This window comes from Bos indicus, chromosome 29, assembly GCF_029378745.1.
Source record: "Bos indicus isolate NIAB-ARS_2022 breed Sahiwal x Tharparkar chromosome 29, NIAB-ARS_B.indTharparkar_mat_pri_1.0, whole genome shotgun sequence".
Taxonomy (NCBI): domain Eukaryota; kingdom Metazoa; phylum Chordata; class Mammalia; order Artiodactyla; family Bovidae; genus Bos; species Bos indicus.
Window position 1 is genome coordinate 5,119,157 of NC_091788.1, and position 26,504 is coordinate 5,145,660.

A 26,504-nucleotide genomic window follows, 5' to 3' on the forward strand; every position below is an offset into this window, starting at 1 on the left:
CTAAATCAGAGCCTCTGGGAGTGGTGTCCAAAAGTTTGTGGAAGAATTTCCATTTTATTCTATGATGGAAAAACACTAGCAGCGTGGATGTCTAATGAGGCTTGCTTTTTTTCTTTTTATCAGCTTCATTTGTTTTCAATTAACTTTTTGTTTAAGAACCATTTTGGATTTAAAAGTTGTGAAGATAGTACAGAATTCCCATATATTCCACTATTTTTAACATCTTGCATTAGTACGGTACATTTTTACAGTTAATGATCCAGTATTGATCCATTATTATGAACAAAGTCCATACTTCATTCTGATTTCCTTAGTTTCACCTAATGTCTTTCTTTCTGTTGCAGGCTCCCATCCAGGACACCACATTTCATTTAGTCATCATTTGTCCTTGGTCTTTTCTTCTTGACAGTTTCTCAAACTTTCTTGAAAACCTTACCAGTTTGGAGAAGTACTGGTCAGGTATTTTGTAGAATGTCTTATAATCGGGAATTGTCTGATGTTTTCCTTAGGATTAAACATATGTGTTTTGAGAAAGAAAACCCCAGGGGTAAAGTGCCATTCTCATTGGTGGTGTGGAATAGGTACTGTCAAGGTGGCTCACCATTGCAGTCTGGCTGAGGTGTCCGTGAGACTTGTAAGAGGGAAGTTACTCCGTGTCTGGTCTTCTTTCAGTCATGTGCAGCCCACACTTAAAAAAGGCTAGGGAGTTATGCTCCGTCTCTGAAGGGTAGAGTATCTACATACATGATTTAGGATTTTTGTGCACTGGAAGATTTGTTTCCTCCTGGTTTATTTAATCATATATATATATATATATATATATATATATATATATATACACACACACACACACACACCCAGATAGACTCGTTTTTAGACTTTGAGTTATACTCCACGTTGCTTTCTCAAGTTGTCCAGCGTTGGTTCCTGTAGCCTTTCAGTTGCCTCTGTGTTCCTTTGTCACGCCCCTGGCCTGTCACTGTGGGTTTGTTTTCGGTTTGGCTTGGTTTTGGTTTTGTGTTAGCACATTCTTTCTGGCACTTGAGCCTGCTCAAGGCAGTCATTTCTCCAAAGATTCTAGGTTCTTCTTATTGGGAAATTGTCAGGAAGCATTTAACAGGAGGCTTCCTGTGTGCTGTTTTGGATCTGTCAGGAATTCTCTGTTCCTTATTAATTCCTAAATATTCAGGAGTTAAGAGAAGAGGCAAGCCTCTCCTGGGGGCTGAGGAATCCAGATATTTAAGTACCCTCTTCCTTTTTATGAACCATATAGTAAAAGTGATTATTTACAACCCTCTCTCTTTCATATGGATGACCTCTTGTTTCCTTGTAAGTTTTGATTTTATCTCTACTGAAAATAGCTGTCTTGTAAGACAGTATAAATACCTACACAATGTTGAATAAAACACCTTTGCTCCATCAGAGCTTTGGTCCCCTTGTCTTGCTTTCTCTCTCTCTCTCCCTCTCAGGCTATTTCTTTGGAGTGCAGAGGCACTCTGAGTTCACATTCCTGCATGGGCTTCTAAGACCCTCTCAAGAAGGCGCTGTGTGCCTTCACCCCATCGAGAGGGCGCCTGAGGCCTCCGTGAACAGAGAAGCTCTGTTTCAGGGACTTGATTGGCTTTCTGCATAAACCAAGGAATATCAGCCTCTTTCTCTCTCCTTCACTTTCTTATCTGTCGACTGTGGACCACCAGGTTCCGGTCCATTAAAGGACCTCCACAGGAAATGGTGTGTGTCTCCCCACTCCTACAGTAAACAGCCCTGGCTTCTATCATCCACTGTCTGTTTACTTGTTCAGTTTCAGCATACATGTACAGCAGTATCAGAATTTGTAACCTAATCTACCGTGCAAAACAGATCTATCCCTTGGAGCAGTGCTTAGGTAGTTTTCTGTCTGTAGACTTAATCCATTTTTAGACTCCTGCAATCTCAGAGTTAGTTGGACAAATTTTTCCCCTCACTTCTTTCTTTGAGGTTTTTTCATATATTTGAGATTCTTTTTCATTAATTTGTAATAAGACATATTATTTTAGAAAGATCATTGTTAAGGAATTCCCTGGCAGTCCAGTGGTTAGGACTCCCAAGTTTCCAACTGCAGGGGACCCAGTTTTAATCCCTGGTCAGGGAACTCTGATCCCCCAGGTCTAGTGACACGGCCAATGTATATATATATAAAAATTATCTAAATAGATCATTGTAATGAAAGGTACAATTAGAAGTGGTTTAAGGAGAAAGGCCCTTTAGGATGAAGGTGTGAAATACAGCAGAATCAGTAGGAAGAGAAAATAATAGATTTAACTTCAACACAAAGGAATTAGAGATTAGAGGGTGAGATTTTTAACAATAACTCCGAGGTTTATTTCCTTCAGGGGATCTTCCCAACCCAGGGATTGAACCCACATCTCCTCCCTTGGCAGGCGCATTCTTTCCCACCGAGCCACCAGGTTAGTCCATCTAAACAAGATAGGGATTATATAAAAAAGCTTTTGGAAGAAGTGATTTTTCACATAGGACCCTTTGAGTCCAAAGCACGTATTTTTGAAGAAAGTTTTGCTGATCACAAGGAGCAGGTTCATGGTGAAGGAATTTGGTGCTTTTCTAGACAAAGGAGATGCAAAAATTGGACTCATGAAATCAGCTTCTGAACTATCTGAATACATGTACAAGTTTCCCAGAGCACAGAATGCCTCATTCCTGCTCTCTACCCTGAACTCTTTCAGGGTGTGTTGAAACTCAGCAGCTGCAGCAGAATGTAGTTTAATCGTAGTGGTAGATCAGTTCAGTCGCTCAGTCATGTCCAACTCTTTGCAACCCCATGGACTGCAGCTCACTAAGCCTCCCTGTCCGTCACCAACTCCCAAAGTTTACCCAGACTCATGTCCATTGAGTCGGTGATGCCAACCAACCATCTCATCCTCTCTTGTCCCCTTTTCCTCCCACCTTCAATCTTTCCCAGCATCGGAGTCTTTTCCAATGAGTCAGCTCTTCATATCAGGTAGCCAAAGTATTGGAGTTTCAGCTTCAGCATCAGTCCTTCCAATGAATACCCAGGACTGATTTCCTTTAGGATGGACTGGTTGGATCTCCTTGCTGTCCAAGGGACTCTAAAGGGTCTTCTCCAGACCACAGTTCAAAAGCATCAATTTCGTCAGCGCTCAGCTTTCTTTATCCAACTCTCACATCCATATGTGACTACTAGAAAAACAATAGCTTTGACTAGATGGATCTTTGTTGGCAAAGCAATGTCTCTGCATAATATGCTGTCTAGGTTGGTCATAATTTTTCTTCCAAGTAACAAGCGTCTTTTAATTTAATGGCTGCAGTCACCATCTGAAGTGATTTTGGAGCCCCCCAAAAAAAGTCTGCCATTATTTCCACTGTTATCCCATCCACTGGCCATGAACTGATGGGACCAGATGCCATGATCTTAGTTTTCTGAATGTTGAGTTTTAAGCCAGCTTTTTCACTCTTCTACTTTATCAAGAGGTTCTTTAGTAGTTCTTTGCTTTCTGCCATAACGGTGGTGTCATCTGCATATCTGAGGTTATTGATATTTCTCCCAGCAATCTTGATTCCAGCTTGTGCTTCCTCCAGTCCAGCATTTCTCATGATGTACTCTGCATATAAGTTAAATAAGCAGGGTGACAATATACAGCCATGACATACTCCTTTCCCAATTTGGAACCAGTCTGTTGTTCCATGTCCAGTTCTAACTTTCTTCTTGACTTGCACCCAGATTTCTCAGGAGGCAGGACAGGTGGCCTGATATTTTCATCTTTTGAAGAATCTTCCACAGTTTATTGTGATCCACACAAAGTTGAGTTCAGTCACTCAGTCGTGTCCAACTCTTTGCAACCCCATGAACTGCAGCACTCCAGGCCTCCCTGTCCATCATGAACTCCCGGAGTTTACTCAAACTTATGTCTACTGAGTTGGTAATGCGATCCAACCATCTCTTCCTCTGTCGTCCCCTTCTCCTCCTGCCCTCAATCTTTCCCAGCATCAGAGTCTTTTCCAGTGAGTCAACTCTTCGCATCAGGTGGCCAAAGTATTGGAGGTTCAGCTTCAGCATCAATCTTTCCAATGAACACCCAGGACTGATCTCCTTTAGGATGGACTGGTTGGATCTCCTTGCAGTCTAAGGGACTCTGAAGAGTCCTCCAGTGCCACAGTTCAAAAGCATCAGTGGCATAGTCAATAAGTAAGAAGAAGATGTTTTCCTGGAACTCTCTTGCTTTTCGATAATCCAATGGATGTTGGCAGTTTGATCTCTAGTTCCTCTGCATTTTTCTAAATCCAGCTTGAACATGTGGAAGTTCATGGTTCATGTACTTTTGAAGCCCGGCTTAGAGAATTTTGAGCATTACTTTGGTAGCATGTGAGATGAGTGCAATTGTGCGGTAGTTTGAGCATTCTTTGGCATTGCCTTTCTTTGGGATTGGAATGAAAACTGATCTTTTCCAGTCCTTTGGCCACTGCTGAGTTTTCCAAATTGGCTGGAATATTGAATGTAGCACTTTCACAGCATCATCTTTTAGGATTTGAAATAGCTCAACTGCAATTCCATTAACTCCACTAGCTTTGTTCGTCGTGATGCTTCCTAAGGCCCACTTGACTTCACATTCCGGGATGTCTGGCTCTAGGTGAGTGATCACACCATCGTGATTATCTGGGTCATGAAGATCTTTTTTACATAGTTCTGTGTATTCTTGCCACCTCTTCTTAATATCTTCTGCTTAGCTCCATACCATTTCTGTCCTTTATTGAGCCCATCTTTGCATGAAATGTTTCCTTAGTATCTCTAATTTTCTTGAAGACTTCTGTAGTCTTTCCCATTCTATTGTTTTCCTCTGTTCCTTTGCACTGATTACTGAGGAAGGCTTTCTTATCTCTCCTTGCTACTTTTCTCCTTTGCCTCTTGCTTCTCTTCTTTTCATAGCTATTGCAAGGCCTCCTCTGACAACCATTTTCCCTTGTTGCATTTCTTTTTCTTGGGAGTGGTCTTGATCACTGCCTCTTGTACCATGTCATGAACCTCCATCCATAGTTCATCAGGCACTCTGTCTAGCAGATCTAGTTCCTTGAACATATTTTCACTTCCACTGTATAACTGTAAGGTATTTGATTTAAGTCATAACCTGAATGGTCTAGTGGTTTTCCCTACTTTCTTCAATTTATGTCTGAATTTGGCAATAAGGAGTTCATGATCTGAGCCACAGTCAGTTCCCGGTCTTGTTTATGCAGACTGTATAGATCTCCATCTTTGGCTGCAAAGAATATAATCAGTCTAGTTTCGGTGTTGACCATCTGGTGATGTCCATGGGTAGCGTCTTCTCCTGTGTTGTAGGAAGAGGGTGTTTGCCATGACCAGTGCGTTCTCTTGGCAAAACTCTGTTAGCCTTTGCCCTACTTCATTCTGTACTCCAAGGCCAAATTTGCCTGTTACTCCAGATATTGACTTCCTACTCTTGCCTTCCAGTCCCCTATGTTGAAAAGGACATCTATTTTGGGTATTAGTTCTAGAAGGTCTTGTATGTCTTCATAGAACCGTTCAGCTTCTTCACCATTACTGGTCGGAGCATAGACTTGGATTATTATGATTATGAGTGGTTTGCTTTGGAAATGAACAGAAATCATTCTGTCATTTTTGACAGTGTACCCAAGTACTGCATTTTGGACTCTTGTTGACTATGAGGGCTACTCCATTTCTTCTAAGGGATTCTTGCCCACAGCAGTAGATACAATGGTCATCTGAGTTAAATTCACCCATTCCAGTCCATTTTAGTTCACTGATTCCTAAAATGTCACTGTTCACTCTTGCCATCTCCTGTTGACCACTTCGAATTTGCCTTGATTCACGGACCTAACATTCCAGGTTCCTATGCAATATTGCTCTTTCCAGCATCAGACTTGACTTCCATCACCAGTTACATACACAGCTGGGTGTTGTTTTTGCTTTGGCTCCATCTTCATTCTTTCTGGAGTTATTTCTCCACTGATCTCCAGTACCATATTGGGCACCTACCGACCTGGGGAGTTCATCTTTCAGTGTCCTGTCTTTTTGGTTTTTCATACTGTTCATGGGGTTCTCAAGGCAAGAATACTGAAGTGGTTTGCCATTCCTTCTCCAGTGGACCACGTTTTGTCAGAACTCTCCACCATGACCCATCTGTCTTGGGTGGCCTACACAGCATGGCTCATGGTTTTATTGAGTTAGACAAGGCTCTGACCATGTGATGAGATTGGTTAGTTTTCTGTGATAGTGGTTTTCATTCTGCTTGCCCTCTGATGGAGAAGGATAAGAAGCTTATGGAAGCTTCCTGATGGGAGAGACTGACTGAGGGGGAAACTGGGTCTTGTTCTCATGGGTGGGGCCGAGCTCAGTAAATCTTAATCCAGTTTTCTGTTTATGGACAGGGCTGTGTTCCCTCTCTGTTATTTAACCTGAGGCCAAACTATGGTGGAGGTAATGAAGATAATGGCAATCTCCTTCCAAAGATCCCATGCATGTACTGCTACACTCAGTGCCCCCAACCCTGCAGCAGGCCACCTCCGACCCACACCTCTGCCAGAGACTCCTGGACACTCACAGGTAAATCCGGGAGAGTCTTGTGGGGTCACTGCTCCTTTCTCTTGGGTCCTGGTGCACACAGGGTTCTGTTATGCCCTCTAAGAATCTATTTCCCAGTCCAGTGTATGTTCTGACAGCTCTATGATGGGGTTAATGGTGACCTCCTCCTGAGGGCTTATGTCATACCCAGGTCTGCTGCACCCAGAGCTACTGACCCGTACCTCCACAGGAGATGCTCAAACACAGTTCTGGCTCAGGCTCCATGGGGTTCCTGGGTCCTGGTCTGCACAAGGTTTGTTTGAGCCCTCTGAGCGTCTCTGGCAGAAATGGGGTTTGATTCTAAACATGAATTAGCCCCTCCTACCGTCTTGCTGGGGCTTCTCCTTTGCCCTTGAACATTGGGTATCTCCTCACAGCCGCTCTAGCACCACGCAGCCGCTGCTCTAGAGCCTAAAGTCTTGCTGGGGCTTCTCTGCCCTTGGACGGTGGTAGTGCTAGATGGCAACTGCCAATTTGTAGTTGACAAAATCTAAAATTGGCACTGCCATTTCTCTATTAGTGTTTAGTGTTTTCTTTCTTAGTATCAAGTGTATTCATTATTGTGAAAAGATAAATGTAGTTAGTTGAGCTATGAACTTTCTTGATAAGGACCTCTGTAGGGCTGATGGGCTATTAATAAGAATCTGCAGAGCTCAATGAAAGTAAAAGCCCCTTGGCAATTAATTTGTACTTTGTTGGCCTTATTTGGCATCTAGAATCTGGCCTTATCATTTGGGAGTTTTCTAAATCTGTATTCTTAGGTATAAATCATTGGAAAACAATGTTCATCAGCAAATAACATTACTGTAACGGGGTGTCCAGGAGCTTCCGGTGGAGGCATGGGTCAGCGGTGGCCTGCTCCAGCATTGGGTGCTGAGTGTAGCAGTGCATGCATGGGACCTTGTTCATTACCTCCACCATAGTTTGGTGTCAGGTCAAACAACAGGGAGGGAACACAGCCCTGCCCATCAACAGAAAATTGGATTAAAGATTTACTGAGCATGGCCCTGCCCATGAGAACAAGACCCATTTTCCCCCTCACTCAGTCTCTCCCATCAGGAAGATTCCATAAGCCTCTTATCCTTCTCCATCAGACAGTAGACAGAATGAAAACCACAATCACAGAAAACTAACCAATCTGATCACATGGACCACAGGCTTGTCTAACTCAGTGAAACTATGAGCCATCCCGTGCAGGGCCACCCAAGATGGACAGGTCATGCTGGAGAGTTCTGACAAAATGTGGTCCACTGGAGAAGGGAATGGCGAAAGTCGAGTGATACATGGAGTAGCAAGCAAATTTGTCCTCGGAGTACAGAATGAAGCAGGGCAAAGGCTAACAATTTTTCCCAGAAAATGCACTGGTCATAGCAAACAGCCTCTTCCTACAACACAAGAGAAGACTCTACCCATGGACATCACCAGATGGTCAAGACTAAAATCAGACTGATTATATTCTTTGCAGCCAAAGATGGAGAAGTTCTATACAGTCAGCAAAAAGAAGACCAGGAGCTGACTGTGGCTCAGATCACGAACTCCTTATTGCCAAATTCAGGCTTAAGTTGAAGAAAGCAGGGAAAACCACTAGAGCATCTGGGTAATGACCTAAATCAAATCCCTTATGATTATACAGTGGAAGTAACAAATAGATACAAGGGATTAGATCTGACACAGTGCCTGAAGAACTATGGATGGAGGTTCATGACATTGTATAGGAGGCAGGGATCAAGACCATCCTCAAGGAAAAGAAATGCAAAAAGGCCAAATGGTTGTCTGAGGCGGCTTTACAAATAGCTGAGAAAAGAAGAGAAGCTAAAGGCAAAGGAGAAGAGGAAAGATATACCTATTTGAATGCAGAGTTCCAAAGAAGAGCAAAGAGAGATAAGAAAGCCTTCCTCAGAGATCAGTGCAAAGAAACAGAGGAAAACAATAGAATGGGAAAGATTAGCGATCTCTTCAAGAAAATTAGGGATACCAACTGAACATTTCATGCAAAGATGGGCTCATTAAAGGACAAATGGTATGGACCTAACAAACAGAAGATATTAAGAAGAGGTGGCAAGAATACACAGAAGAACTATATGAAAAAGATCTTAATGACCCAAATCACACCCATGGTGTGATCACTCACCTAGAGCCAGACATCCCAGAATGTGAAGTCAAGTGGGCCTTAGGAAGCATCATGATGAACAAAGCTAGTGGAGGTGATAGAATTCCAGTTGAGCTATTTCAAATCCTGAAAGATGATGCTGTGAAAGTGCTGCACTCAATATGCCAGCAAATTTGGAAAACTCAGCAGTGGCCAAAGGACTGGAAAAAATCAGTTTTCATTTCAATCCCAAAGAAAGGCAATGCCAAAGAACGCTCAAACTACCGCACAATTGCACTCATCTCACATGCTACCAAAGTAATGCTCAAAATCCTCCAAGCTAGGCTTCAACAGTACATGAACCGTAAACTTCCAGGTGTTCAAGCTGGATTTAGAAAAGGCAGAGGAAGCGGAGATCAAATTGCCAACATCTGTTGGATCATCAAAAAAGCAAAGAGAGTTCCAGAAAATCATCTGTTTCTGCTTCATTGACTATGCCAAAGCCTTTGACTGTGTGGATCACAATGAACTGTGGAAAATTCTTCAAGAGGTAGAATACCAGACTACCTTACCTCTCTCTTGAGAAATCTGTATGCAGGTCAAGAAGCAACAGTTAGAACTGGACATGGAAGAACAGACTGGTTCCACATTGGGAAAGTACTACGTCAAGGCTGTATATTGTCACCCTGCTTATTTAACTTAAATGCAGAATACATCATGCGAGATGCCAGGCTGGATGAAACACAAACTGGAATAAAGATTGCCAGTAGCAATATCAATAACCTTATATATGCAGATAATACCACCTTTATGGCAGAAAGTGAAGAACTAAAGAGACTCTTAACGAAAGTGAAAAAGAAAAGTGAAAAAGTTGGCTTAAAACTCAACATTTAGAAAACTGAGATCATGGCATCTTGTCCCATCACTTCATGGCTAGTGGATGGGGAAACAGTGGAAACAGTTACAGACATTATTTTGGGGGGCTCCAAAATCACTGCAGATGGTGACTAGCCATGAAATATTTAAAAGACGCTTGCTCCTTGGAAGAAAAGTTATGACCAAACTAGAGAGCAAACTAAAAAGCAGAGACATTATTTTGCCAAGAAAGGTCCGTCTAGTCAAAACTATGGTTTTTCCAGTAGTCACGTATGGATGTGAGAGTTGGACTATAAAGAAAGCTGAAGAATTGATTCTTTTGAACTGTGGTGTTAGAGAAGACTCCTGAGAGTCTCTTGGACTGCAAGGAGATCTAACCAGTCCATCCTAAAGGAAATTAGTCCTTTTTGTTCATTGGAAGGACTGATGCTGAAGCTGAAACTTCTTTGGAAAATACTTTGAAACTTCTTTGAAAATACTTTGGCCACCTGATGCGAAGAAGTGACTCATTGGAAAAGACCCTGATGCTGGGAAAGATTGAAGGTGGGAGGAGAAGGGGGCGACAGAGGATCAGATGGTTGGATGGCATCACCAACTCGATGGACATGAGTTTGAGAAAGCTCCAGAAGTTAGTGATGGACAGAGAGGCCTGGCGTGCTGCAGTCCATGGGGTCGCAAAGAGTCAGACCTGACTGAGTGACTAAACTGTAATGGGATGAAAGAAACCATAAGTTAAAAAGAATTATTAGTGCATTAGGCAAATAAATTCACTCATTTCAGTCATGTAAAGCTAAGATTCTTTGTGAAAAGAGTGCCTGTCTCATCAAATACAGGGAGAAACACTTAAACCTGAGCTTTAGTGTTTTAATGAATCAAGGACCACATGTAAAATTATTGTGTTATAAATTATAGGTCGCTTCTTCCAAACAGAGATCTGTTGCCATGCATGCGTGATCTTTTGTATATTACTATGCTTTGTCAGGTCATCTTAAGGCTAGGTGTCTTAATATTTCTTTCTCCCAAGGAATTGTTCTGTGTTGGTAGTTAATGAAATTTGTAGATTTTATTAAAATTTTTGATAAGATACAAAAGTTTGTGACCACCTTTAAGTATTGTAGCCATTCCTTTGCTTATTTTATTTCATTTAAGGAGGCATTTTTTTAGCCACTTCTTATGTGCTGGGGATAATTGACTAAACACGTGGGCCTCTGCTTCCAGAGAAATTTCCATCAAGGAAAGCAAAAGGTCATCAAATAAAAACTATGCTAAAGATAATACTGTAAAAGAGTGCTTGTGAGAGCATATTTGGTAGATTTTATACATAGATTTTTGGGGGGGCAGACACCAGCGTCCTGAAAAAATGGGCAGGATTTAACCAAATAGAAGAGGGAGGAGAAAGAGATGAAAAGACCTGGAATTGAGGGATAACGATGGTCTCAAGAAAACTCTTGTTAGTCTGCTGAGCCCTCAAGTTTTCTGTCTTGTCCTCACCCCTGAGCAAACATCCCAGCCTTTGGTTTTAGGTTACTCTAGATTCTAGTACATTGTGGTGGTACTAGAATACGATCATTAGAAGCTCTGCTGATGTTCCCTTGTAAAGTGCTTTAATCTAGGCCAAATCTGATCATTAGCTCATAACTAGAATTGGCAAATGCCCCCAGGGAAGTAATCAGTAGTTGTCAGCAGTACTTGGAGAGTTTTAGTATTGAATACATTTAGTCTTCACTGCTTCCACAGCATTTTGATATTTCTAAAAACGTGCATTCAATGAATTTTTTTCTAGTTGTTCGAACTGCAGTGATTGCCTACCAATACCTACTACCTATATCATTCCTGGGAGTGTGGAAGTCCATATTGAAAGGTTTGCTGAGTGCAGCATGATCACATTTAGGAAGTTCACTTGGGCTGAAGTTACTGTAATTGTAGTACAATAGGGGAAAGGAAGTGGGTGATTTGAAAGGAAGTTGTTACATCATTTAAGGGAAAGATATTGTTGGCCTGAATTCAGAATAACTGCCCTTGGTATTGACAGAAGTGGATGAATATAGGAGTTACTGAAATGAGAGGAAACAGAGCAGATGACGCACTCACATTAAAAAGCAACGACAGCACAATGATTAAAATCTATTATAGTACTGTAATTATTTCTGACATTATTGTTTTACTAAACCCATTTCTATACTTTGAAAGTTGACTAGAGGAGAAATAATTGTTTTCTTGTATCTCATTTCCATGTATAAACTTGAAAGTTTGAAAGTCAATTGATAGTTTTAAAATTCTGAGCTAATAAACACCAAAATAGCCCATGTATGCTTCTGTAAATTAGTGTTATTTATGTCCTCAGAATAGAAAAAGTAGTAAATTCCTAAGATACAAAAAAAGTTTCTATCTTTGAACTTCATTGCATCCTGAACGTTACGGACTTTTCTTCAAAATGAGAACAGCATTACTGTAGTTCTTATTATAAGAAATTCTTAAAGCAATACAGAAAGGTGCAAAGAGTAAAAGCCCAGAACCCCAGTGTGAGCTCTGTGGGTATTCAGTGTGGCGTCTTAGCCTTTACTTTTCTCAAGATTTCATTTCCTAACTCAAAAATAACTCATGGACAACTTACAGTAAAAAGGAAAACTGTTTCAGTCTTACGGTTATTATACTGGAAGTTAACCAGTTTCCCATTGATGAATATTTAGTTTACAGTTTTAATATGATGAAATGTTGTAGTACGTATCCTGGTCACATATATTGGCATTCTTTACAATTTTCCCTAGAATAAATTTTTAGAATTTCTAAATTAAACCATATCCCTACCTTTCACATGCTTTTTATTGGTTTACTTCTATGTCATTCAACATAAAAACATGTTTAAATGATGAAATTATTGTAATAGAAATTCATGGCTTTTCTAAGTTTGAATTTAAAAGTCAATAATAGGGTTTGCAAATGATGTGACTCATAAGGGATTAGTCTGCACAATTTATGAGCAGCTATGTCACTTATTAGCATCAAAACAAACAACACTCTCAAAAAATGGGCAGAAGACTTGAATAGACATTTCTCTAAAGAAGAGACATGAAAAGGCACATAAAAAAATGATCAAAACTGCTAGTTATTAGAGAAACGGAAATCAAATGAGATAGTGACCTCATACCACTCAGAATGGCTATCACCAAAAAATTCACAAACGACAAATGCTGGAGAGGGTGTGGAGACAAGGGAACCCTCCTTCACTGTTCGTGGGAATATAGGTTGGTGCAGCCACTGTGAGAGAGCAGCATGGAGGTTTCTTAAAAAACTAAAAATAGAGCTACCCTATGGCCGTGTAATCCCACTCCTGGGCATGTATCCAGAGAAAAACATGTCCCCGAAAGATACTACACCCCAATGTTCATTGCAGCACTGTTTACAATAGCCAACACATGGAAACAACCTAAATGTTCATCAATAGAGGAATGATTTAAGAAGATGTGGTGTATACACACATAGGCACACACCCTGAAATATCACACAGCCGTTAAAAAGAATGAAATAAGGCCATTTGCAACAATATGGATGGACCTAGAGGGGGTCAAACTGAGTGAAGTCAGACAGAAGAGAAATAGCCTATGACATCCCTTAACTGTGGAATCGAAAAAGAAATACAAATGAACTTACAAAACAGAGACTCACAGACTTAGAAAACGGATTTGGCGGATGCTGAGGGGGGAGGGACAGTTAAGGGCTCTGGGAAGGTCATGTACACACTGCTATATTTAAAATGGATAACCAAGAAAAACATATTGGATAGCGCATGGAACTCTGCTCAGGGTCATGTGCCAGCCTGGATGGGAGGGGGTTGGGGGGAGAATGGATGCATGTGTACGTGTGGCTGAGTCACTTCACTGCACACCTGAAACTATCACAATATTGCTAATTGGCTACATCCCAATGCAAGATGTTTTTGGTGTTGGAAAAAAATAATAAAAACCAAAATTTTTTAAGTCAGTAATAGATTCCCTGGCAGTTCAATGGTTTGAATTCAGCACTTTCACTGTCAGGGCTCAGTCTTGATCCCTGGTCCTGGTTGGGGGAACTTAGATCCCACTACCCCCACAGCAAGGCCTTAAAAATATATATAATAATAAAACAGGCAGAATCCCTGCAGATGGTGACGGCAGTCATGAAAGTAAAAAATGCTTACTCCTTGGAAGAAAATTTATGACCAACCTAGACAGACAGAATATTAAAAAGCAGAGACATTACTTTGCCAACACAGGTCCATCTAGTCAAACCTATGGTTTTTCCAGGAGTCAGGTATGGATGTGAGAGTTGGACTACAAAGAAAGTTGAGCGCCGAAGAATTGATGCTTTTGAACTGTGGTGTTGGAGAAGACTCTTGAGAGTCCCTTGGACTGCAAGGAGATCCAACCAGTCCATTCTAAAGGAGATCAGTCCTTTTTGTTCATTGGAAGGACTGATGCTGAAGCTGAAACTCCAATACTTCAGCCACCTGATGTGAAGAGCTGACTCATTGGAAAAGACTTTGATGCTGGGAAAGATTGAAGGCAGGAGGAGAAGGGGACGACAGAGGATGAGATGGTTGGATGGCATCACCGAGTCAATGGACATGAGTTTGAGTAAACTCCAGGAGTTGGTGATGGACAGGGAGGCCTGGTGTGCTGCAGTCCATGGGGTCGCAAAGAGTCGGACACAACTGAGTGACTGAACTGAACTGAATAAAACAGGCAAAACATTTGTAACTAGCAAAATATTTCCTTGCTATTTCAAAAGTATTCTTATGAGAATCTCTTAGCATGTGGACCACTGAATAGGATATGCTTAGGGAAAAAACTTTTTTTTTTCTTTTTGCAGGGGGATGATTCTTTGAGCTGGGAGATAGATAAATGGGAGTTTATTGTATGTTCTTTATGACAGTGTAAGTCTGACAAGGAAGTGCTGTTCTGGGTGTAAAGTACTCAAATCAGGCACTATCCTCTTCTAGAGTGTTTTGTTGTTGTTTTGCTTTTGTTTTTTTAAAACATATCTGAAATGTAACATGTAAATTTAAAGTGTAAAATGTTAATTTGATACATATTGACATTCTAACATGATTGCCATTGTAGTGATAGTTAACACCTCTATCACCTTAGTATCCTTTTTTTTGGAAGTTGGAATAAATTCTCTAACAATTTTGATGATTGTATTATACTGTCAGTTCAGTTGAATTGCTCAGTCATGTCTGACTCTTTATGACCCATGGACTGCACCATGCCAGGCTTCCTTGTCCATCACTAACTTGCGGAGTTTACTCAAAGTCATGTCCATGGGGTCGATGATACCATCCAACCTCTCATCCTCTGTCATCCCCTTCTCCTCCCACCTTCAATCTTTCCTAGCATCAGTGTCTTTTCAAATGAGTCAGTTCTTCGCATCAGGTGGCCAAAGTATTGGAGTTTCCACTTCAGCATCAGTCCTTCCAATGAATATTCAGGACTGATTTCCTTTAGGATGGACTGGTTGGATCTCCTTGCAGCCCAACAGACTCTCAAGTGTCTTCTCCAACACCACAGTTCAAAAGCATCAATTCTTTGACGCTCAGCTTTCCTTATAGTCCAACTCTCACATCCATACATGACTACTGGAAAAACCATAGCCTTGACTAGATAGAGTTTTGTTGGCAAAGTAATGTCTCTGCTTTTGAATATGCTGTCTAAGTTGGTCATAACTTTCCTTCTAAAGAGTAAGTGTCTTTTAATTTTATGGCTGAAATCACCATCTGCAGTGATTTTGGAGCCCAAAAAAATAAAGTCTGTCACTGTTTCTCCATCTATTTGCCATGAAATGATGGGACCAGATGCCATGATATTAGTTTTCTGAATGTTGAGCTTTAAGCCAACTTTTTCACTCTCCTCTTTCACTTTCATCAAGAGGCTCTTTTAGTTCTTCCTCACTTTCTGCCATAAAAGTTGTGTCATCTACATATCTGAGGTTATTGATATCTCTCCTGGCAATCTTTATTCTAGCTTGTGTTTCCTCCAGCCCAGCATTTCTCATGATGTACTCTGCATATAAGTTAAATAAGCAGGGTGACAATATACAGCCTTGACATACTCCTTTTTCTATTTGGAATCAGTCTGTTGTTCCATGTCCAGTTCTAACTGTTGCTTCCTGACCTGCATATAGGTTTCTCAAGAGGCAGGTGAGGTGGTCTGGTATTCCCATCTCTTTCAGAATGTTTCACAATTTATTGTAATCATCACAATTTTGATGATTGTATTGTAATATACTGTAGCATGCATTATATCTCGAGATTTTTGACTATTTATTGTAAATTTGTACCATTGCTTTAACTTGTTGAGTTAATCACCATTTTATTGTGTTTCTGCAAGTTTGACTTTTAAACTTACAAACGTGAGTGATAACATATAGTACTCATCTTTTTCTGTCTGACGTCTCAGGTAGCATAATGTGCCTAGGCCATCCGTGTTTTCACAAATAGCAGTATGCCCTCCTCTTTTGTGGCTGAATAATATTCCATTATATGTGTATTAAATAGCATGTTTTCTTTATTCATCCATTGATGGACACTAAGTTTTTTCCATATCTTGGCTGTTATAATCTGGCCATAACCTTTGGAGTACACATATCTTTTCAAGTTATTGGTTTCACTTTGTTCCCAGAAGTGGAACTGCTGAGTCATGTTAGTCCTTCCTTTAATTTTGGGGGGGAAGCTCCATACTGTATAGGGGCTTCCTTGGTGGCTCAGAGGTTAAAGCGTCTGCCTGCAATGCAGAGACCCAGGTTCAATCCCTGGGTTGGGAAGATCCCCTGGAGAAGGAAATGGCAACCCACTCCAATAATCTTGCCTGGAGAATCCCATGGATGGAGGAGCCTGCTAGGCAACAGTCCACAGGGTTGCAAAGAGTTGGACACGACTGAGTGACTTCACTTTCACTTTTCCATACTGTATGCCAAGGATTCCCTTTTCTCCACATTCTCACCAGCACTTGTTATCTCGTTTTTTTTAATAATAGCCATTTTAACAGATATGAGATGATACCTCATTGTAGTTTAATTTGCATTTCCCTGATGATTATTGATATTGAGCGTCTTTTCACGTACCTGTTGGCCATCTGTATGTCTTTGGGAAAATGTCTGTGTAGGTCTTCAGCCTACTTTTATTTATTTTTTTTAGTTTATTAATTTTTTAATTGGTGGATAGTTGCTTTACAAATTTCTGTTGGTTTCTGCTCTACAATAACACAAATCAGTCATAATTATATAAATATATATATATATATATAAATACACACATAAATACACACATATATCCCTTCCTTCCTGAACCTCCCTTCCCTCCCCTCATCCCACCCCTGTAGGTCATCACAGAGTACTAGGCTGGGCTTCTGTGTTATTTGGCAACTTCCTACTATCTGTTTATACATAATAATGTATATATGTGCCTTTTCATGGGATCCTGCCCATTTTTAAGTCAGATTATTTGCATTTTTGTTCCTTAGTTATGTGAGGTCTCTCTATATTTTGGATATTAACCCCTTATCATAAATTGATTTGCAAAAACGTTCCCTCATTCTGTAGGTTGCCTTTTCATTTGGTTGTTTTTATTATTCTTTTCTGTGTAAAATCTTTTAAATTTGATGGAGTCCTATTTGTTTATTGTTGTCACATCCAAAAAAATCATTGCTAACACCAGTGTTGAGGAGTTTCCTTCCTATGTTTTCTTCTAAGAATTTTAAATTATCAGAACTTATGTTTAGATCTTTGACATATTTCAAGTTACAAGTGGTATAAGATAATGGCTCATTCTCATCATCTTTTCATTTTATGGTTTCCATTGCTGTGCAGCAGCTTTTAAGTTTAATCCATGTCTTTATTTTAGTTTTTATTTTCATTACTCTAGGTCGTGGACTGATAAAGGTCTTGCTGTGATTTATGTCAGTGTTCTGCCTGTATTTTCCTAAGAATCTTATGGTATCCAGCCTTACATTTGGGTCTTTAATGCAAAGAGTTTGAATTTATTCTTGAGTAAATTTGAGTTTATTTTTATGTATGACATTGCTGCTCCTGCTAAGTCGCTTCAGTCGTGTCCGACTCTGTGCGACCCCATAGACGGCAGCCCACCAGGCCCCCCATCCCTGGGATTCTCCAGGCAAGAATACTGGAGTGGGTTGCCATTTCCTTCTCCAATGCATGAAGGGGAAAAATGAAAGTCAAGTCACTCAGTTGTGTCTGACTCTTAGCGACCTCATGGACTGTAGCCTACTAGGTTCCTCCATCCATGGGATTTTCCAGGCAAGAGTACTGGAGTGGGGTGCCATTGCCTTCTCTGATGTATGACATTAGAGTGTTCTAATTGCATTCTTTTACATGTAGCTGTCCAATTTTCCCAGCACCATTTATTGAAGAGACTATCTTTTCTCCATTGTATATGCTTGCCTCCCTTGTCATAGATTAATTGACCATAAGAACATGGGTTTATTTCTGGGGTTTCTATGCTGTTCCACTGACCTGTGTGTTTTGTCTGTTTTTTTGATACTACCATACTATTTTGGTTACTGTAGCTTTGTAATATAGCCTGAAGTCAGGGGATGTGATTGTTCCTGCTCTGTTCTTCTTTCTCAGATTGTTTTGACTATTCAGGTTCTTATGTGTCCGTACAAACTTTCAAATGATCTGTTCTAGCCAGAGCAGGAAACCCTGGGTTATAGAAACAGGATGGTGAAAGTGGGCCTCCTTGCCTTGTTTCCCTGATCTTAGAGGAATGGCTTTCAGCTTTTCTTCACTGAGTATCTGTTAACTGTGGGTTTGTTATCTATTGCCTTTATTATGTTGAGGTATGTACCTCTATACCCAGTCTGCCTAGGGAGTTTTAATCATTAAAGGATGTTGTATTTTATCACATGCTTTTCTGCATCTACTGAAATAATAATGCAGTTTTTATCTTTTATTAATGTTATGTATTACATTTATTGATTTGCATGTTGAACCATCTTTGGATACAAGGAATAAATCCCATCTGATCATGATGTGTAACCCCTTTGTGTCTTAAGATTTTGTTGAATGTTTTTGTAGCTAAACTCCTTAGGGATATTGCTCTATTGTTTTCTTTAAGTGTTCTTTTCTAGCTTTAGAATCAGGGTAATTAGAGGCCTCAAAAAATGAATTTGGAAGTGTTTCCTTCTCTTCACTTTTTGAAAGACTTTGAGAAGGACTGATATTAATTTTCTTTTGAATGTTTGGTAGAATTTGCTAATGGAGCCATCCAGTCCCGGGAGTGTGTTGGGAGGCTTTTGATCACTGATTTAACCTCTTTGCTTGTTACTAGTCTGTTCACATTTTCCACTTCGTCCTGATGCAGTCTTGGTAGTTTGTGTTTATAGTTTATCCATTTCTTCAAGGCTCTCTTGTGGGCATATAGTTGTTCATAATAGTCTAATATGGTCTTTAATATTTCTGTAGTGTCTTCCTTTTCATTTCTGAGTTGTTTTTTTTTTTTTCTAGTCTGGTAAAAGGTTTTGTTGGTTTTGTTTATCTATCAAAGAGTCAGCTCTAATTTTGTTAATTCTATTTTTCCCCCCTCTGGTCTCTATTTCATGTATTTCCACTTTGATCTTGACTATTTCCTTCCTTCCTCCTGATAACTTTTTCTAGATCTTTGAGGTATAAAGTTAGGGTTTTTTTGTTTTTGTTTTTTTTTTTTTTTTTTTTAATTAATATATGAACTTATTTGCTATAGTCTGTCCTCTTAGAACTGCTTTACCTGCATCCCATGATAGGTTATATTTCCATTTTCATTTGTTGTGAGATAATTTTTTTTCCCCTCTGACTCACTGGTTGTTTAGTAGGAGTGTCTTGTTTGTTTTCCATGTATGTGTAGATTTTCCAGCTTTCCTCTTGTGGATTTCTAGTTTCACACCATTGCTATCCAAAAAGACAGTTGTCATGATTTCAGTATTTATTGAGATGTGTTTTTGCTTTCATTTCTTTTCATATCATATGATCTATCCTAGATAATGTTCTGTGTGCACTTGAGATGTATATTCTGCTGCTCATTTCAAATCTTATATGTCTATTAAGGTCATTTGTTACAGGTATGGTTAAATTTCAGTATTTGTTATTGATTTTATGTGGATTATCAGTGGTCACTTATCAGTGTGATATTGAAAGCCTCTAGTACTATTGCATTATCTATCTCTCCCTTTTGCTCTGTTAGAATTTGCTTAACAAGTTTCATTGTACCAATTTGGGGTTTATATTTATGACTGCTGTATCTTCTGGATATTTTGACCTTTTTATCATTATACAGTGACCTTTTGTCTTTTACTATTTTTGGCATCAAGTCTGTTTTGTCTGGCTGTACCTGCTTTCTTTTGCTTTCCAATTGCACGGAATATCCTCTTACACTCAAATCTTTACCCTGAGCCTATGTGTATCTTTAGAGCTGAAAAAGTTAGGTCTTTGTAATACATCCAGCCACTCCATGCCTTGACTAAAGAACTGAATTTATTATAAGTAGAGTGATTATTGCTATGTAAGTACTCCTTCGGAGAAGGCAGTGGCAACCCACTCCAGTACTCTTGCCTGGAAAATCCCATGGATGGAGGAGCCTGGTAGGCTGCAGTCCATGGGGTCACTAAGAGTCAGACACGACTGAGCGACTTCACTTTCACTTTTCCCTTTCATGCATTGGAGAAGGTAATGGCAACCCAATCCAGTGTTCTTGCCTGGAGAATCCCAGGGACGGGGGAGCCTGGTAGGCCGCTGTCTATGGAGTCACACAGAGTCAGACACGACGGAAGTGACTTAGCAGCAGCAGCAATATGATTTATAAATTTTTATTTCATAAGTAATACCTTTTATTGCCCTTTAAAGCTTCTGATTGTAGTCAGTGTGCCTGCCTGCCTATGAGGGTTCATCTGATTTTGATTCTCTTTTTGGCAAAATAATTGAATAACTAAGCTTTAGGAAGCTTTCATCTTAGATTACCCACAATTCTGAATCATTAGGCCCTTCATGAAAGTTTATACAAGCTAGTATGATTCTGTTCAACAGGACTGAGTATGAAGATTTGTGGCAAATACAGCAGACCTGTGGACAACATAGGTTTCAACTGCACAGGTCTGTTTACCTGATTTCACTAAATACATGCAACAGTCCTTCATGAATGCATGAAGTTGGTTGAATGCATGCATGCAGAAACAAGGATATGGAGTGACCAAACTGGCAAGTTACACATGGATTTCCAATTGCACAGAGTCAGCACCCTTAACCCTCATGTTCTTGAAGGGTCAACTATTTTCACCTGTCAGACATATTATTCAGTAGGGTTGAAGCTATCAAAAGCATGGCTATTACACTTTTCTTTACCATTTGTACTCCATAATGATTTCACAGAAGGTGAGGCAGCAGGAGAAAAGCAGGGAGGGTGTAAATTTAGCCACAAACTCTCCATTCACAGAAGGATTTTTAAAGCTTAAAAATGTATATATTTATATATGTGTATATACATATATATCAGTATTACATGCATATTTATATAATTTTATTTTTAAATGTTAAGATAAAGAGAAAGCAAGCTAGGAGACAATTCAATCACTTTGCTTTTAGGAAAAAAATTGATGTATTCTGCTAAATTTTAAGGTATTTGTTAGATCTGGTAATGCAGAGAGAAAGGTAGAATCCCAATGTTTTTTTTTCAATAACTGACTTACTAAAAATTATGAGAAAAGATGGAAAATGAAGCTATTCCAATTTGCTTGCCAGATTTTGTTTATTGGTAATAACATTTATCATTGTTATACATTTTAAGTGTACAATTTGATGAGGTTTGACAAATGTGTATACCTGTGTAAACATCACCCAGATCATGATAGAGAGAACTCCCATAATGCCAGAAACTTCCCTCTGTGCCACAAACCTCCCTGACCCTTATTTGACCCATGCAGTCAATGATCTAATTTCTAATACCATAGATTAGTTTTGCTTCTTCGTGTATTAAGAAGAATCTCATGCTAAGCATTCTTTTGCGTCTGGCTTCTTGCCCTCGACAATGTCTGCCAATAATGTTACGTGGACTGGCAGTTCTTTCATTTTATTGCTGAGTCGGTGATGCCATCCATCCGTCTCATCCTCTGTCGTCCCCTTCTCTTCATGCGTTCAATCTTTCCTTACAGTTATTTGCACATTAAGCTGCAACGAACATGCTAAGAGTCTTGGTGATCATGTTTTTACTTTTCCTTAGTAAATATCTAGAAGTAGAATTTGAGCTATAAGTATATATTTAACTTTATAAAAAAGTGCCAGACTGTTTTCTGAAGTGGCTGAACTGTTTTACATTCTAGCCAACAATGTCTGAAGAGTTCAAGTTCCTTGCCATATTTTATTTTAGGGAATTTTCATTTACTTTGTCTCTTTTTCCATATGCATGCATGTCCATGCTCAGTCATGTCCTTGGATTGTAGTCAGCCAGCCTTCCCTGTCCATGGTACTTTCCAGGCAGGGATACTGGAGTGGGTTGCCATTTCTTACTCCATTCTACTACAAATGATGAAGTTCTTTGGTTTGTTTTATTGGATTAGCACTTTGATGATGAAGTTTTAAATTTTCAGAGCCAAAAATCTCTTTACAGATGAACAAGCTGGAAGTCTAAAGTCAAAACATGACATGAAAAGCAAAATTTTAGCATGCTCTGGCTTCATGTGTTAACAGAAAGATGGATTTTATCCTCAGACTTTTAACGGCAGCCAGTTACCTGAGACTTTACTATAAGAATTCTTTCAGAGTCCCTGCCGCTGCTTGGATTGTAAAGGCTGCAATAGAAATGTATTTCTTCACTTCTTTCCAGGCTGAATGCGGATCTGCTTTATTTTCAATATCAAACATAGCATCAAAGATGCCAGGAAATGATTCACCAGCATATTTGTTGCGGCTGCTTGGAGCAAAGATGATGTGCCTAGCAGAAAAAAACACAGAGAACAGGCTGAGCTAAAGAGTACTCGTACATTACATTTCACATGCTTTTCCTTTCTCTTTTTGTGGTGTCTTTGTTAGATCTCATTCATAATGAAATATTGTGTCTCCTCCTGATATCTACTTTTGTTACTCCAAAGTAAAACCTTATGTTGTTGTTTGAGACACTTAGGCAATGGGACAATTTTAAGCAAAGAAAGGAGTTGATAAGATCGGTCTAGTGAATCATATCACGTTATCAACCCAAGCAGCTGGAAATAAGCAGATATTTTCCTGTAAATTACAGGCATTAGTTGTCTAACTGCCTACACATCCACAAAGCATGGATAATTTATGGATATTTTTTAATAAGAGATTAAAAAAATAATTACATTTGTGTTGCCTTTTTTAAAGATTCCACAAGAAGGACAGTTATTCCCAATACTCTTCAGAATTAAAAAGAAACAAGCAAAGTAGCGTGTATTTCAAAAATATCATAATTAGTAAGGATAACGAAGCCCCTTCCACAAAGGCAAAGCAGCTATATATGGGTTGCCAACAAAGACACACTTATTTCTGATCTAGAAGGAAAGTCTGCACCTGATTTCCTGCTTCATCTCATAAGTAACTCAGGAGATCAAGCCACTTCTCTCCCCACTGCATGTAATTCTACCTTGCAGAAAGGGACATATTGGATTAATCACTTATCAGGAATTAGGCCTGGACTTCCCTGGTGGTCCGGTAATTAAGGAAATCCAGGGGACATGGGTTCAAGCCCTGGTCCAGGAAGACACCACATGCTGCGGGACAACCCAGCCCGTGTGCCACACCTACTGAGCCCACACTCACTCCTGAGCTTGCACAGCCCAGAGGCCACGCTCCACAACGAGAGAGGCCGCCGCAGCAAGCCCAGGCACTGCAACCAGAGTGGCCCCCCTCACCACAAGCAGAGAAAGACTGCTCGCAGCAATGATGACCCAGCGCAGACAAAGTAAATTAAAGGCAGCTGTGGGCAGCCGAGGGCAGTGCTTCAGATCCCTTCTTTTTTTTTAAAAAAAAAAAAAAGGAATTAGGCCTAACAGTCAAACCCTAGAGATACTTCAGAATGTAAAGCTACTATATGACAAAATATAGAAGTCTCTGTAAGTATTAATGATCGAAGACATTTATAATGTCATCATTTAGATTTCCCAGAGTATATTAGGATTTATTGCTTTGGCTCTTGAATTTTAGTATGGCCTTAAGTGGATCGTCCTTAATGAAACAAGTATACATGCTGAACTGTTTATAAATATTAATAGTCTGACCTATATGTAAGCTGAGATACTAGAGATACAGGTCACAGATATTACTTAGTACATATGCCATCTTCTGGAGAACTGTAGAGGGAGAGTATTGTACAATATTATTGATTCAGGAATCAAGAAAACCTGATAAAATTGTAAATGAGGTGTTTCCTTAATTTTTCTTCTTATCATCAGTATATAGAAACACCATAGGTTCCTGTACATGGATTTTTGTGTCCTATAACTTTACAGATTTCATTTATTCTAACATTGGGTTGGCCAAAAAGTACATTTGAGTTTTTCCATAGACCTTGCAGAAAAACCTGAATGAACTTTTTGGCCAACCCAACAGTTTATTTGTGGAATCATTAGGATTTTCTTCTGCAATAGTGACAGTTACTTCTTCCTGATTTGGATGTCTTTGTTTATTTTTCCAAACTGCTACAGCCAGGACTTCCAATACCACATTGAATAAAAATGGTGAGAGTGGGCATACTTGCCTTGTTCCTGATCTTAAAGGAAATGCTTTGGGGTTCTCACCATTGAGCATAAAGGCAGCTGTGGTTTTGTCATATATGGGCTATGTTATATTGACACACATTGCCTCTGTATCCAGTTTGTTGAGACTTTTTTTTTTAAATCAGCCTTGCCATGGCACGCAGAATCTAAGTTCCCTGATGAGAGATCGAACACATGCCCCCTGTAGAGGGAGCATGAAGTTTTCACCACTGGGCCACCAGGGGAGTTCCATGGTTCCTGTTAACACCTTTCCTGACATGTTAATGACAGCTTGTCTTAGGGTGGGTATCTTTTGAGTTCATCTTATTCGCACTCTCTGGGTTTCCTGATCTGGATGTCTGTTTCCTTCCCCAGGTTAGGGATGTTTTCAGTTCCTTCTGGAACCTCTATAAGACACACATTGCTTCACCTGATGTTGTCCCAGAGGTCCCTTCAACGGTCATCACTTTTAAAAAACCCTTCTTACTTTTTGTTGCTCTGTGAGTTCCACTGCCTGTGTTCCAAGTCACTGATTCTTCTGCTTTGTCTAGTCTGCTAGTGAACCCGTCCAGTGCATTTCTCAGTTGCATTAAGGTATTCTTTCTTTTAACTCCGTGCCTTCTATTTGGTGCCTGTGTGCCAAGTTACTTCAGTCGTGTCAAGCTCTTCGCGACACTATGGACTGTAGCCTGCCAGGCACCTCTGTCCGTGGAATTCTCCAGGCAAGAATCCTGGACTGTTACTGTGCCCTCCTCCAAGGGATCTTCCTGACCCAGAGACTGAACCCACATCTCTTGCATCTCCTGCCCTGGCAGGCAGGTTCTTTACCACTAGCGCCACTGGGAAGCCTAAAACCCTGTGCTTTGGGATGAAGCTCTAAGACAAGCCAACAGGCCTCTTTTACAGAAAGACGGGCTGTGTTTCAGTCTGCCATCTGTGCAGTGACTGCAGGCGGTAGCCTCCCGCGCACTGACTCTGAGATCATCGTAACCCTGTGGGACCAAGGAAAGCAATCCTGTCTGGCCACCAGAGCCACGGGATCAGGGCACCCCTCGGGCAGCAGCCACAGAAGCTGAGGCACCAGACATCTCTAAGAGCTCCCCCAAGAGATGCTGGCTTCCCGGACCATGGCAGAGAGAGAGTGTGAAGACAGCACCGCCCTCCTGGGTCTCTCTCTGCTTTACAGCCAGCACTTACATGGGTGGAATCAGAGTCCTGCCCCTCAACCTGGAGCTGTGCTTACAGGATTATGGGCCTCCTTCCCCAGAAGACAGCCCCTGGGTCTGTTGCCTCTCTTTTCCTATCTATCCCCTTGAGAGCTGCAAGCATACTTCTCTCTGGTCACCAGAGTCAGAAAATGTAGAGGCGTCCCCAGTAGGAGCTTCAAAAATTGGAGGACCAGAAAAGGGTATAAGCTCCCTTCTGAGAGAGGGTCAAGCTGGAGTGAGGCAGAGGAGAAGCAGAGAGCGCTTCCACCAGCCTTCACTACCCAAGGGCAGCCCTGCAGACTTCTAGAAGCATGTTGGAGTGAAACCCTGCCCTTCAGGCTGAAGCTCTTGGCCAGGCAAAGGAGCCTCTTCCTCAGAAAGACCTGGGGTGTGTTTCAGTCTGCTCTGTGGCAAGAACTGGCTCTCCAATTGTTACAGCCCCATGGGATTCAGGAATGCAAGCCCCCCTCACCCTCCCAACCTCGAGCCAAGCAATCAAGGAGTGTCTGCCGGCGACAGCTGGAAAAACCAGGACACCAGGTGCAGAAGCCAGAGTACCACCACATGCAGATAAAAGCTTCCCTCTGGAGATACTGGTGCTCTGGAGCTCAGCAGAGGGATTGCATGAAGACCATCGCCTTCAGGAAAGAAGAGGGGAAAGATGGTGCCCCCAGCCTCAGCAAGGCAGAGGAAAGCAGAGTACCCACCAGCCTCCACCCCAGAGAGGGTTCTAACCAGTCCCTGTCCCTTGAGCCAGTGCTTTAAGATCAACAAATGAACCTCTTTCACGTAGAATCTGGGGGATACTCAAGGGCTGCTTCTGTGCTGGGGCTGGTGATCTAGCAGAGTTCTTTTGGCCCAAGCTATTTCTAGCTTCTGTGCATCCCTTTGGTCTCATGGATGCAGCCTCGTTGGTTCTCAAAGCCAGATATTGGGGAGGCTCACCCTCAGGCACAGGTGAGGTGGCTCATTTGGGGACAAACCCTTTG

The 26,504-nt window shown here is 40.7% G+C and overlaps 1 protein-coding gene across 4 annotated transcripts in view; it reads right to left on the reverse strand.

Moving 5' to 3' along the window:
- Window positions 1–21,326: 21,326 nt before the first annotated feature.
- The window catches only part of NAALAD2 (N-acetylated alpha-linked acidic dipeptidase 2), a 52,059-nt gene continuing 46,881 nt past the window's right edge, over window positions 21,327–26,504 (reverse strand). For 3 of the 4 annotated variants that reach the window (XM_019955301.2, XM_019955300.2, XM_019955298.2), the window contains one exon: window positions 21,327–22,527. In XM_019955301.2, the coding sequence (XP_019810860.2) occupies window positions 22,338–22,527 (190 nt within the window). In that variant the 3' untranslated portion in view covers window positions 21,327–22,337. The remainder of the gene's footprint in view (window positions 22,528–26,504) is intronic. The other variant, XM_019955299.2, reaches the window with a different exon arrangement.